A 15,504-nucleotide genomic window follows, 5' to 3' on the forward strand; every position below is an offset into this window, starting at 1 on the left:
CAAATTCCTCGTATGAGTAAATATATATATTCACTAGGGCTGAAACAATTAGTGGACATTATCGATAAAGTCGACAATCAAAAAAATTGTTGGAAAATGTTTTTGAGTAAAGTTAGTGGTTTGATCTCGTATCTGCCTAACGTGAAAGCCTGAAATAATGCAGTTTGACCAGTGTGGCGCTGTAGCGCAAGATTGTAATACACTCTCCTGATTCAATTCAAAAGAAGAAGATAGCACTTCAGGATAGGGAAACCGAGCCGATCCGAAACTTGGATGAATATGTAAATATATACTGCACGCCTTCCTCTCAATAACTGCATAAACACAACAAAAACCGACCGCGATGTAAAAGCAGCTCTTAAGAACACATTTGATTACAGCGATGTGGATGTTTGCACGAACTCTGAGGTTCTCCAGGCAATCCAGTAAAGAAATGTCCAGTCACGTTTATTTATATAACAGTCCTTTATGCAATAGATAGCTTTTCAATATTGAACATGGAAATACAGAGTCAGTATCGCTAGAATTATAACTTGATTTCCTGTTATAAAGAAGCTCTCCATTGTGGATCTAGCTAATGATAAAATCATTTTATAATTGGGGGAAATGTTTCATTTAAAGTTTTAGTTCTGCGCTAGATCAAACAAACTTTTTGATTATTATAACCCAATAGGGTATTTTAAGAGAGATTGTATTTATTAATAAAATGTTCATCCAAAAATAAAACGTCCTATCACTTACATTTACTTTTATTATACATATGGCTTACAATAAGAGATGTTAAGAGGCAGAATGATTTGTCATTCAGCTACTTCCTCCTATAGCTAATCAAATGGCGAAGAGGAGTTTCTCTCTTATCTCATTTTGTGTGCCAAATATATTTATTTGTATAAATTAATTGTATACTAGTAATACATAATGACTTTCAAAAGCGGAAGTAATTACCTTTATTTGTTAGAATATGTATATTTTAACTAATTGCAAAAGCTAAATCAATAAATGTCTAACCATGAAATGTGACCGAGTTTGGAGACCCCTGGTTCAGCACAGTGAAAGTATTTGATGCTTTGTTTATGAACATGGCGGTGTGGTCATACAATGACTTTAAACTGGACACTACTCTGAGCTGTGCACATTATACAAATGCTCCAGATATGTAATCAGGTCCTCTCTTTTGGAATGGTAAACATGACCCTATTCATCACTCACACGGATAAATCACTTAATATTTTGATAATTGAATTGGTTTTTGCTGTTACATTTTTTTTTTTTTTTGTTGTTGTAACACATTGCACTTCATGTGTTTACAGATTTGTGCAGAATTTGAGACATACAGAATTACCATAGGCCCATTAGAATCAACAATCTTTGCCAAACTGGATCCGCACTACAAAACTTATGAAGATGTTAGCATACCGAAGAAGAGACCTTGGACAAATAATGACACCCCCTTGGTGTCCACTACACAGGTAAGAACAACTGCACTCAACACAACCTTGTATTACAACATTATTCTCTCACTGTCCACTGGAAATTGACAAAAAAAGACAGATATAATAAGATTAGGTTTATTAAAACAATAAATACAAAATATGAGGTATTACTATAAACTTACCGATTATGAATGCATCTGTCTCCCAAAAACGATTTATTTTAATGCAAGGCAGGGGTGTCCAGACCTGCTCTAGGAAAGCCAGTGTTATGTGGAGTTCAGCTCTAACACACCTGACTGGAACTTCTAGTAAGACTCCCAAGAACCTTGATTAGCTGGTTCAGGTGTGTTTAAATGACTAGATCACCCAAAAATAAACATGTCATTACTCACCCTCATGTCGTTTCAAACCCGTAAGACCATCATTCATCCTAGAGCACAAATTATGAAATTTTTTAGGGATGCCCAGATCATGATTTTTCATGACTGATACCGATTTTTAACAAGCAAACTGGACGATACCGATTCCCGATTTTTTTTAAAAATCTTTAAGCAACAATCAAGAAAGAAGGAAAGTATGCATAAACAAGATGTTTATTTAATAGGCTAAACTGGCTTTTGGTTATTGAAAACAATAACCGTCTGAAATTAACAGCAGTAACTGCACAGTATGTAGCCTACATTAAATACAAACATAGATGGTACAGACATCAGCATTTAGCTTTTGTTTTTGAATTGGGTTGAAACGACATAGAACTGGGCTTAAATGAAAAGATTAACTGTAACCATGTGAAATTAAAGGCAACAACTGCATAGTTCTAGAGTCCAATATTGAGGAAAAGCTCAATAAAGCCCCTTTTCACATTGCGATTCCGGCAAACATGTGACATCAGGGCGTGATGTGTAATGTCAAAAACATTAGGCACGTTATACTTTCACTGAAGCGAGATACATTTATTAATTTAGATGTTGACAATGCAATGAATAAAGTGGTAGTTTTTGCCATTTTTGGGCCAAAATGTATTTTCGATGCTTCAAAAAATTCCAACGGACCCTCTGATGTCACATGGACTACTTTGATGATGTTTTTCTTACCTTTCTGGACATGGACAGTATCCCGTACACACAGTTTCAATGGAGGAACTGAGAGCTCTCGGACTAAATCTAAAATATCTTAAACTGTGTTCCGAAGATAAAAGGAGGTCTTACATGTTTGGTAAAGGTGAGTTATTAATGACGTAATTTTCATTTTTGGGTGAACTAACCCTTTAAGGCTTATTTTCCTCTATACATAAAAGAAAATATTTTCGGGAAGTGTCAGAGTTGTACTCTTATGAATGTGTAACTAGATTAATGCTTTTTTAATTATTATTATTATTTTATAACGAAAGTACTCAGATGGAGACTGAATCTTTGCTCACTTCCTGCCACAGTTTTGAAGCAACAGGAAGTGGTTTTGAATGAGTCTTATCCAAAACAGTTTGAAAGTACATTGCAACTTTTGCATGTAAAGACTGATGACTGATTATATTTTCTAAGCTCCAACTGAGAAAAGGCAAAATGGGCAAAGGTAAGCATTTCACTTCAACTCAAATCAACTGTTATGAAACTAAACAACTTGCCAACAATGTTTAATGTTTCTGTGAGATTTTACACACAGGCAAATTTTGATAAAATAATAGCCTATAGTTTTAAACAAAGCATGCGAATGTTATAAAAATAAATAATTCTTGAAAATGAAAAAGATAGTTTAGTATTGCATCTATACCAATAGGCTACTCACTTGACCACCTTACTCTCATTTTACTTAAATTTTAAAGATTACACCCAAATCAAATACTGGCCAAACCAGTCCTGATGTTGCTTGTTTAAATATTGGCAGTGGATGTTCTTCAGGAGACAAATAAGCACGGCAAAATGTACAAAAATGTACAATGTTATTTGTTGGCGAATGTATTGGTGCTCCTGAATTTTTAGCCCTATGGCTACTGAAGGGGTTTTGGGGCCCCGGATAAATTTTTTCATGTCGTGACATTTGTGGTTTTTCTTAAAAGCATCTTAATAGCTAAGGTCTAAATACACTCTGCAACAATAATCTGATAGCAGCTTCAATGTAAATCTTTGTGTTTTTGTGAAAATAACGTTAACGTTAGTGAAAAAAAATTTTTTAAGTCACTGAAATAAGTCTATAACATACAGAATGTTTGTTCACAAAACTTTTTAGAACTGAATGTGAATGGAGTTTTTATATATATGTATACTTTAAAGCTGACAAAAATAAAGGAAAAAGAAAAAAATCTTACATAATATAAGCATAATAGGCATATTATTTTTTACACTATACAAACCATATTTTTTAAACTAACCTCATTCAGAATGAGTTTTTTTGTTTTTATCAAAAAATGCACAATGTTTTCTTTGTGCATTTAGATTATTGTAGTTTTTTGTAATGTTGCTTGTAGTTAGTTACTTTTCTTCTGTGAGTTTTTCTCTTCTCTTCTTCTTTTTAGGCTGGTATTAATCTGATAGTGACAGTAGTGCAAGAATTATGAAAATTATATTGTAACAAAACCTTTGATATCATAAAAACCTTATTAAAAGCAAAAATAACTCCAATAAACACCAGCCTCCAATGACTTTTGGCTTTTGTTGGATCAGTGTGTTAAACCTGTTAGCATTTGATGGTTAAGAATTTTAAAAGTAAACAACCAAATATACATAATTTATAATACAACATGAAGGTTCAGACAGATTTATTTTGTGATAATGAGTGTACATTAGTTATTAGTTATTAGTTAGTTATTTTTTTTTACTTAAAAGTTTTATTAAATTATGCAGAGCATATATTTAAAGATTCTCAACAGAATATCATTTATTATATCATCAAGTGATGCTCAAAGTTTCTCAGAACTGGAGTCACATTTTAGTGCTGTTCACTCATGGAGACTCTCTGTTAGACACACCTATAACATTTCCAATGGAGAAGTGAGACGTCATGAGGGGGATGATGTGAGCAACCAGGAAGCATAAAGTCGCATCTGGAAAAACGCACATGTTAGCTTCTGCTCATACGATTCTGCTCGTACGATTTTGTACGCCGTCTGTTTGGGAGCAGAGCACGGTCAACACTATAATGTGATTCGAGGGGGCTGACTGTCATGATTGTGACCTTCTCCTGCTCCGTGTGCTGCGCTCCTGCCTGGCCATCTTCGATGAAAGCTGCCAGGTTTCCAAACCTGCAAATTCTGATCTCGCTGTTACCAAGGCACAGTGAAGACTGTTACCGAGGGGATCACAAGTGGATTTAGCAGAGGGATCTGAGATAGTCTTGTTCTTATCTCATTCCTTACCCGCTAGATCCAAGGCTCACTCTCAGAGATCGGAAGCCCATCCCGTAGATACTTCCCCTCGGGGAGAGAGTCAGACACTTCATCTGTCATCCTCTGAGGAGGCAAAGGCAAGCTGGACAAGTGCTTCACATCAGGACCTTCCATTTTCCCCTGATCACCATGCTAAGACCCACATAGCAAATGTCTTCTGGCCCAGATCCGGGCCACACAATGACTTCTCCCTCAGCCCAAGTACCACAAAGAATGACGGCCCAGAAGTGTCCCAGAACTGGATTAAAGACTCGAGCCACACATGGGCCATAACCTAAAATCCATAAATGTAATAACCGGCCTGAAACTCAGCCAGTTAATCAGCCTTAGCTGGCCCTAATCTGAAAAATAAAATACTTTCATGATCATTTTATTTAATGCTTGTGCATGACAGCATACTAATAAAAATGATGTGCCCCCACTCTCTATTATAGGTCAGTGTGTCCCATAGTAAACCAAATAAATATCACATGATAACGGTTAAATACTCTTTCACTTTCTTTTCATGTAAGGACTCTAAGATTATATGTACCAAGAATAATAATATAAAATGTAATCAAATTATAATTAAGTGCAGTTTAATGCAATTTAATTTTTAAATGATAATGTTTCATTCTGTTTTGACTTGCCATTTCAAAGACTATATTTTAACAATACTACACTTCATTAAAATGTATGTTATCATTTAATCATTATCATGCAATATTGTATTTATCTTGTTTATCATGGGTCACATAATATGCTGCCAAATCTTAGCCTGATTTGGGCCACATATCACCTGACTGATCTGGGCCACACTCCTCCCATCAACAATCGGCCCTCATGTTGTATGCCGGATCTCTGCCGTACCGTCATTGCCACACATGGCCCAGCTCTGGCTGAAAAGGTACATGCCATTGTTGACAGGAGGCCAGCAGTGCCACCTTGAGGCCACATTTGGGCCAAGTCCATTTGCTATGTGGGGATGTCGAGATAATGGGAGAAACCATTGCAAATTGTTATAACATGTCAGGGCTGAATGAGATGTGATATGGAGCGATGCTGGTGGTGAATCAGACGCTCACAAGTTATCTCTGCCCATCTTCAGCATAATCCCTGTAGGCCCCGAAGTTTCCCACCAGGTGAGTAAATCTGACATCCAGCCTATTTGGGAAAGCATACACGGCGGCAAATCAGGTGTCTGTACACCATGGTGGTGTTGCAGGCATACCAGGCCAACCTGCTTAAAGACTAGGATAAGAGGGAGGAAGAGAAGTCTGATGTCATCGCTGAAATGTATCAGCCACAGATTTGTTGCCAGAGCCCTTGGCCGTACCATGGCAGAGCTGGTGGGTACAGAGTGACTCCTGTGATTGAATCTGTCTGAACTACAAGATAAGGACAGATTCTTCCTGCTGGATGTCCCGCTGTCGCCCTCTGTCCTCTTCGGTGGTGCAGTCAAAACTGTCATTGAGAGGTTTCAGGAGGCAAAGAAGCAGGCAGCAGCATTCCAGTGCTTCCTACCTCGACGATCCAGGGGTTTCGATATTTAGCTCCTGCACAGCAGCCTTGACCGTTTCAAGCTCTAAAACCCTTCCTTCCATCATGTATTTGTCCGCACAGACAACACATTGGTAGGCTCCTACATCAACTGGCAGGGGGTTCAGGGAAATCTCCTCTAACTCAGAGCAGTCTACATCCCTGGGCACCTCAATCAGGCAGCAGACATCCTGTTGAGGCAGGGGCTGAGGCCCAGGGAATGGAGAGTCCTCTCAGATGTGGTGGAGCTCCTCTGGAGGGAGTTCCTGCAAGTGGAAGTTAATCTATTTGCATCAAAGGAAACAACACACTGTCCGCTCTGGTTCTCCCTCATGCATGGGGCTGGACGCCATGTTGCAGATGTGGACAAGGTTTCATCTGTACGGATTTCCCCGGCTCCTGAGAGTCCATCTTCTGCTAGTAGCCCCATTCCGGCAGGCCCGAGGATGGTTTTCAGACCTTTTGTCCCCTCTTGACGTTTTTCTGCTGGAGATTTCGATCAGGAGGGACCTCCTCTCTCAAGCGGTGGGCACCGTCCTTCACCCCCGCCTGGAGTTATAGAAGCTGCGGGAATGGCCCCTGAGTGGGCATAGCTCCTAGCATCCATTCTCAAATCTGAAGTTGTTTAGATTATACTTTCATCCATGGCACCTGGAGTCTGAGATCAGTATACAGTGCATCAAGGTGCCCTCTTAAGACATGCTGGTGGTTCTGGAAGCTTTGTGCAATGCTCCTTTCGAACCCACTAAAAATATCTCTAACAAGCTCTTCATGCTGAAGACAATTTTTTTACTTACCATATCCTCACTGAAGAGTAAAAATTAATTAAGAAAATATTGGAGTTACTTTTTCAAATAAGTTATGCCAGGTAGTTTGTTTTCCTGTTTATTGACTGAGAGCTCTCCTGTCCGCATGTTGAGAAAAATGGAGTAAATGCAGAGGAATTTACGGTGCCGTGTAAACATGATGGTTACTTTAGTTCTAGACTAAATATGAACATCTCTCTCGCACAACAACGGATTCAACAATCTTCAAAATAAATGAAAACACTGTATTTTGACACAAACCAATAACACAAATTTCCATTATGTACTGTATTTAAACCCATTTTATAAACCAATGTTTTTGCTGCTGACCTTCAGTGATCAAATTCAACCATACTAGTAAGAAGAAATGACTTTACATAAAAATAATATTTGTGTTTCAGTAGAAAGGAAACACTTTCAATTACTTAATGTAACCTCGGTTCCCTGAGATAAGGGAACGTGCATTTTGTATTGAGAAAACTCCTTTTCTCCATTCTGCTGAAGCCTGATTTGTTCACGTTTGTGTAAGTTGTGTAAGTGACATAACGCTCATTCCCTTATTTCAGCAAACCAAGGTTTACTTTAAGTAACCGAAAGTGTTCCCTTTCAAACGTTCACTCTTGTTATGCATGGGAATGAATCCAATCACGCCACATTACGAGCAACAATCACATGCTGTCATGCTGTCTGAACGGGCTGAGACATGGTGGCCTTTGATGGTCGAAAGGAAGGAATTCAGGACTAAGGAGATCACCAAAATTTGAAGGCATCACTGCTGAGCTGTCCAGAAGCCGAATGCTGGATTGCCCCCTAACAGTGCACCCCACCCGAAGTTGGACATATCTGTTGTGAGCACTTACCTTCTGGAGGCCACGCCCATCCCTACTCCTGTCTGAAACAGGTGATTGGTCCTCCAGGGGGCCAGAGTTTTGGTACAGCAGTGGTCCACCTTGACCGGAAATCTCTTCAACCGCCAAGCATGGGGCAAGACTTGGGCTTTTAGCCAAAATTGTAGGGGCCGCATGTGGAGCAGGCCCAGCAGTGTTAAAGAGGCGGCCATAACGCCAAGCAGCCTCTGAAAAACCATCAGGAGCATGTCGTGCCTGGTTTGAGGGAAGCCGTCATTCGCAGAATTTTTAGGGATCGAATCGGCGAGATATATGCCAGCATTAGGGTGGAGTCTAGAACCAGCCCGAGGTGCTCTAAGTTACTGAGCAGCAGCTTTGTGAGCATTCAGTTCCCATTCTGATCAGGCTAGATCAAGCCAATCATCGAGGTAGTTCAATACGCGGATTCCCATCTGCCTGAAAGGGGACAGAGCCGCTTCTATGCACTTCATAATATTGCATGGGGCACGGCACAGTCCAAACAGAAGGACTGCGAATGCAAATCTCAAGAACGGTTTGTGAAGGGGGGCTATCTGGATGTGAAAGTAAGTATCTTTCAAATCCATTGTCAAAAAAACTGTCATCATCTTGAACGACTGGCACATAAGCGAGCTGCTCAGATGTCTGAGATCTTGAATGGGTCTGAGCCCATCGTCTCTGTTTGGGATGAGGAAATATCTGCTGAAAAAGCCGATGTTTTTACCTCTTAGGGGAGGAGAAAGATGGGAGGACCTGGCGCAGGGATCACCATGATGGAACAAGTCGAGCCACGAGCTTAGAGGTGAAAGACTCATGCTCTCGCAGAGGAAGCATGAGCCATCAGCGAGCGCAGCCTATGCGAGTCTGCGGCCGAGGAAGGCAACGCACTCGCTGTGTCCGTCATCACTGTGCAAAAACCCCTTGCACAAACCACACTCGTAGCACAACATTTGTAACAAAGCGCATTAATATTGCTTTTAGAAATTTGCTCTTTCACTCCGGATGCCTTTGACTTCTTCCACGGCGGTGAGCAGTGCGGAGCTTCTTCCACGGCTTCTTCTTGCAGAAGAGTCAGCAAAAAGATGATCCTCGTCGCTGAAGGAGAATAATTTGATAAATGGCACTACATATAGCGGTTGGCCCCACCACTTTTGGCGTGCTGAATCACCATTGGTTTGTGCAGCTACACAAACATGAACAAATCAGGCTTCAGCAGAATGAAAAAAAATAAAATTCCCAAACATAACAAGAGTGAACGTTCGAAAGCTAACTTTATTCTCCTGCATCTTAAGACTTTCGACAATTAATTTACATCTCCTTCAGCCTGAATCTTATTCATTTCACTTTTGGTGTGAAAAGGCTTTTAGATTTGTCAAAAATAGAACTTTCTATATTAAAAATAAACAAGCAAGCCCATGTGAGAAAATAGAAAGTCAATCTCATTTGTTACAATCTCCACTGAATAGGAGGGTTACTGAATTTTTATATTGTTTTATATATCTATATGCCATTATTACTCATTATAGTTTGTTTCTTCTTTTGTCTGGTGTTTCTGTTATTCCGAACCCTTCCCCTTTCTTCGATGCATAATTGGTTCCTTTCCTGTCTTTGTGCAAGAGAGAGATTTATTATTATTATTATTTAGTGATTTTGATGAACAGATATACAGTATAGACGAAGCATTTGATTAAAAATATAATTAATGACAATAAATTATTTTACAGCATTTTACTATTTACCTTTGTTTAATTTGTGTAACTTACAATGTAAGCTGTTTCTTTGTTTTACGTGCAAATAAATGAAATTAAAGCAATTTTGTTTTTCCATAATTCCTAAAGAATAGTTTATTCTAAAATAGAATATTTTTACAGAAAAGCATCCATTCTTATGACTTTGAATCATTTGATCTCAGTAACTCCACTGTTCAGAGAGGCATTCTTCAGTTTTCTTCTTATTTCTTTTGTTTTGCCCATGCTGGACAAATCCTGCATGTATGACGTGTGTGTGTGTGTGTGTGTAAGCATCCATATGTCTCTTGGGAAGGCACTGCCACATAATGGGCAAATATTCACTATGATATTTTGCTCAAGCATGTTGCCAAATAATGTGTACATTCACTGTACATGGTAAAGTGGCAATGGTATTTCTTATTTTTCATCTCTGATTTTGACTGATTTGTCCTAAGCCGATGCACTGTAACACTGAAGTACTCTGCTGAATTGGGTCACAGAAAAATGGTGAAGAAGTGTGAAGCAGGTATTCACAGTTTCACAGTTAAGTATAATTTTTAAAAAGCATGTTTTGTTCTCTGTTTGTCGCAGGTGAAGCCCAACATCTCTCCGACCTGAGGATTGTGTTAATGGGGTATAGAGCTGCTGGTAAGAGTTCAACAGGAAACAGCATCCTGGGCAGAGAGGAGTTTGACTTGAAGAGATCTGCTCAGTGTGTGAAGAGACATAGAGAAGTAGCAGACAGACACATCACCATCATTGAAGCTCCAGGATGGTGGAGGAATTACACTGTAGAGGACAGTCCTGAGTTACTGAAACAGGAGATTGTGCTCAGTGTGTCTCAGTGTCCTCCAGGACCACATGCTGTACTATTGATCATACCTGTGGAAGCTAGATTTAAAGATTATCTAAGAAAAGCAGTACAGGGTCATCTGGATCTTCTGGGTGAGAGAGTCTGGAGTCACACTATAGTCCTGTTCACCTGTGGAGACTCTCTGTTAGACACATCTATAGAGCAGCACATTGTGAGTGAAGGACATGATCTCCAGTGGCTGCTGGACAAATGTGGAAACAGATATCATGTTCTCAACAATCAGAACAGGAGTGACCACACTCAGATTAAGGAGCTGCTGGAGAAGATTGAAGAGACAGTGGCACAAAACAACGACTGCTGTTTTGAAATAAACAGAAATCTCATACAAGAGATTAAAGAGAGAAGAATAGCCGAGGAAGAGAGAGCAGAAGAACGGATGAAGAGAATAAAAAAACGAAAAAACAACATCAGATCACAGATGAGTAAGTGAAAATTTACTGAAACTTGAGTCACAACAACATCTGAACAACCCCCCCAAAATATACGTATTTTACTTAAACTTATTAGGCAGAGTTTACACTTAATATAAAGAGCAAAAAAAAAAAATTGTATACACTAAATGAACAGTAGTTTGATGCTGTTTCCAGCAAGTGTAAATAGTAATTAGATGTTGGATACTGTTTGCACCTCAATGTATCATAAGAAGTGAATAAGAAAGAAGTGCCAGCACTCACTCCCTACCCCCTTTTATTTATATACTTATTTAGTTTTATATTAAATAAAGTAATTTTTAATTCTACGAATTCACAATGGTGAATTGTTGATAATTTACTTTCAATCAATCAATAATTAATTAAACATTTTAAATACAAATAATGACAAGTCAAGCTGTGATACCAAACAGGGCCAAATGGAGACGCCAAAGACCACTAAACCTCCTGCCTTGATTTGACTGCACTAATATATGGATCACTTCAGAATCACTAAACCACTGACAACCATATAATTGAAAACACCTTCAGCCAGTGCCCATTATAAAACAATCTAGCTTATAAGCCAAATGCGGAAAATAATAATTTACTGACATCTGGACATAAGTCACTATTCTCTGCATTAGGGCTGTTTTGAACTTACTGTTTGAATTCACTTACTGGATCTTTGTACTTCCAGGAGTTTCCTGGTTTAAATTGATGTGATCGCGAAAACCTTTCTTTTTAATAGGAGGTAGCAGAATCTGAGCGGGTAGCACAAATCGTCAGAACACCAACCCGCTTCAAGCAATAACTATGGATGTTAGATGATTAAAAGCATCTGCTAAATTATTAAATGTAAAGGTAAATTTAATAATTATATGATTAAATGATTATAAATGAGTAGTGTATTTAACTTCTTTTGTCAAAATAAATTGTCCAGATCATCTTAATGGGTTTATTTTGTCTTGATGACTGTACAATATCACTTATTTGATTGTATTAAATGTATAATTCATCATCTATTTACAGATTCTCAATACAATATTATTTTATATAAGTGTGTATTTGTTTCAGGCGAAGCCCAGCGTCTCTCAGAGCTGAGGATTGTGTTAATGGGGCATAAACTTGCTGGTAAGAGTTCAACAGGAAACAACATCCTGGGCAGAGAGGAGTTTGACTTGAAGAGATCTGCTCAGTGTGTGGAGAGACATGGAGAAGTAGCAGACAGACACATCACTGTCATTGAAGCTCCAGGATGGTGGAAGAATGAACCTGTAGAGAAAAGTCCTGAGTTACTGAAACAGGAGATTGTGCTCAGTGTGTCTCTGTGTCCTCCAGGACCACACGTTCTACTACTGATCATACGTGTGGACATTGGATTTACAGAGAACGATAGAAAAGCAGTGCAGGGTCATCTGGATCTTCTTGGTGAGAGAGTCTGGAGTCACACTATAGTCCTGTTCACCTGTGGAGACTCTCTGTTAGACACATCTATAGAGCAGCACATTGAGAGTGAATGACAGGATCTCCAGTGGCTGCTGGACAAATGTGGAAACAGATATCATGTTCTCAACAATCAGAACAGGAGTGACGACAATCAGATCAAGGAGCTGCTGGAGAAGATTGAGGAGACAGTGGCACAAAAAAACCGCCCTGTTAGGAGAAAGAGCAGCCCTATTAAAATACAAGGAGCTGATAATAAAATAAAATCAGAAGAGCAAATTCAGCCATGGATAGATGATGTCAGATCACAAATGAGTGAGTGAAATCATAAAACTGTATCAATATCTCAGTTGTGTTTGTAATCAGTATTTTTTATAGCTCTTCAGATGTTGGTTTAAATAGTTCACAGAGTTTAATCAGATACTGATCTAATACTGATGTATTTAGATTAATCTTCGAACACAACTTCAGATTTTCTCAGATAGTCTTTGATTCAGGCACAGCCCTGTTTAGCTTTAATAGGAAACCAAGAGCCACAAAGTGCTGTGGTAAATAAAGGTTCATTATCTGTGTCTGATGTTCAGTTGTTTTAAACCTTTGAATCATTAAATGTCAGATTTATGTTAAACTTCTGTTCTCATGAAATGATAAGATTTTTGAATTCCAATATCTTTTTTATAAATGTGCCTACCTACTGTATGAATGTAATGTGAATGTTCTGCTCTCTTGCATTATTACAGTCAGTGGTGGTGAAGGATCTGATTCGTGCTCTCTGGCAAGTTCTGGTTACGGTTCATCTGAAGCAGACATCGGGTCAACTTCTGGGTCTTCCCATTCCAAAGATACATCTCTCATAAGCAGATTCAAGTCAGGGGTCCTGAAGATATTTAGCAAGGAATTCACACCACCACTGAGTGAGTGTCTTCTGTTTTATTTGACACTTATACCCAGAATATACACATTACATTTTATAAAACATGCAAGGCCCAAATTCCATGTTATTGATATTTTAGACAAATATACTTATCTTAAAATAATTTTATAAATCCAACTTGATTCTAATTTGGATAATGTTTTGAAAGTCATCATGCTTTATGTATTTATTCCATGCAGAATTACCCCTTTTTAATTCCCTTTGCTTTTTGCAGTGAGTGGAGAGGAGAGGTCCAACACATCACCTCTGGGAAGTTCAGAAGCAGACATCAGATCTTCATGGTCCAGAGATTCATCTCACACAAGAAGATATGAGTCCAGTTTCCAAGAAATGCATAGCATGGAATGCATATCACCACTGTGTGAGTATCTTTTGTTTTATTTGGCACTTTCCAGAATACTCTACACTCTGGTGTACTATGACAGTTTCATTATAGCACAACAAGCATAAATCCCATGTTAGTTGTAGTGAGACCTGTTAGATCATTTAGACAAACTTTTGACCTTCCTGAAAATTAAACCTATACATCTATAATCGGTGAACTGATATAATTTAAAACAAACTATTAATTATTGGCTAACTAAAAAAAAATGTCTATAAAAAGATAATAGATCATTGATTTGACATTCAAACATTTTATGTCTGACGTGGCTTTCTACATCATGATGTGGAGATAAACATACTTTTTACATTGTCTCAGTTTTATACAAATTGTCTTTATTATTATTATTCATTTTTAATTTCTTTTTTTGTAATATAATTTGATCTTGATAATAGTCAAGTGTTATTTAGTGGAATATGAATGCAACATCTGTTGTACTGATATTTACTCCATGCACTTAATCGATGCAATTGGCTACATAATTTTTTAGAAAACATGTGGATTGAAATATGTTTCTATTTTTTCCCCAGTGAGTGGATACGAGCGGCCAGAAACATGGTCTGTGTCAAGTTCTGCGTATGGTTCATTCAGCTCACTATCAGGAGCAGAAGGCAGTTCAGTTTTTAGCTCATCACACTCAAAAGTCCCATCTCACAGCTCAGGACTGGGGTCTTTGCAGCCCATTTCTCACTCTGTTAAACATTCAAGAACCAAAAGAACACAGGATTTGCCCAAGGGCTCAAAATATGAGCATAAAGACACTGATTTAGACACCGAAGTGATGGCTGAATAATCCTAGAATTTTGACATCATGTTTAACATATACAGTATTGTTCAAAATAATAGCAGTACAATGTGACTAACCAGAATAATCAAGGTTTTTCGTATATTTTTTTATTGCTACGTGGCAAACAAGTTACCAGTAGGTTCAGTAGATTCTCAGAAAACAAATGAGACCCAGCATTCATGATATGCACGCTCTTAAGGCTGTGCAATTGGGCAATTAGTTGAATTAGTTGAAAGGGGTGTGTTCAAAAAAATAGCAGTGTGGCATTCAATCACTGAGGTCATCAATTTTGTGAAGAAACAGGTGTGAATCAGGTGGCCCCTATTTAAGGATGAAGCCAACACTTGTTGAACATGCATTTGAAAGCTGAGGAAAATGGGTCGTTCAAGACATTGTTCAGAAGAACAGCATACTTTGATTAAAAAGTTGATTAGAGAGGGGGAAACCTATAAAGAGGTGCAAAAAATGATAGGCTGTTCAGCTAAAATGATCTCCAATGCCTTAAAATGGAGAGCAAAACCAGAGAGACGTGGAAGAAAACGGAAGACAACCATCAAAATGGATAGAAGAATAACCAGAATGGCAAAGGCTCAGCCAATGATCACCTCCAGGATGATCAAAGACAGTCTGGAGTTACCTGTAAGTACTGTGACAGTTAGAAGACGTCTGTGTGAAGCTAATCTATTTTCAAGAATCCCCCGCAAAGTCCCTCTGTTAAAAAAAAGGCATGTGCAGAAGAGGTTACAATTTGCCAAAGAACACATCAACTGGCCTAAAGAGAAATGGGGGAACATTTTGTGGACTGATGAGAGTAAAATTGTTCTTTTTGGGTCCAAGGGCCACAGGCAGTTTGTGAGACGACCCCCAAACTCTGAATTCAAGCCACAGTACACAGTGAAGACAGTGAAGCATGGAGGTGCAAGCATCATGATATGGGCA

General features: G+C 38.5%; 1 protein-coding gene across 1 annotated transcript; it reads left to right on the forward strand.

Moving 5' to 3' along the window:
* The first annotated feature begins 2,545 nt into the window (after positions 1-2,545).
* LOC128014590 (GTPase IMAP family member 8) lies at positions 2,546-14,599 on the forward strand. The gene is given in 7 exon segments (XM_052598270.1): positions 2,546-2,654; positions 2,866-3,002; positions 10,324-11,028; positions 12,094-12,777; positions 13,203-13,376; positions 13,611-13,757; positions 14,309-14,599. Coding segments are annotated over 6 exon segments (1,983 nt in total). The 5' UTR covers positions 2,546-2,654; positions 2,866-2,992; the 3' UTR covers positions 14,572-14,599.
* The last annotated feature ends 905 nt before the right edge of the window (positions 14,600-15,504 follow it).

This window comes from Carassius gibelio, chromosome B25 (assembly GCF_023724105.1).
Source record: "Carassius gibelio isolate Cgi1373 ecotype wild population from Czech Republic chromosome B25, carGib1.2-hapl.c, whole genome shotgun sequence".
Lineage (NCBI taxonomy): Eukaryota > Metazoa > Chordata > Actinopteri > Cypriniformes > Cyprinidae > Carassius > Carassius gibelio.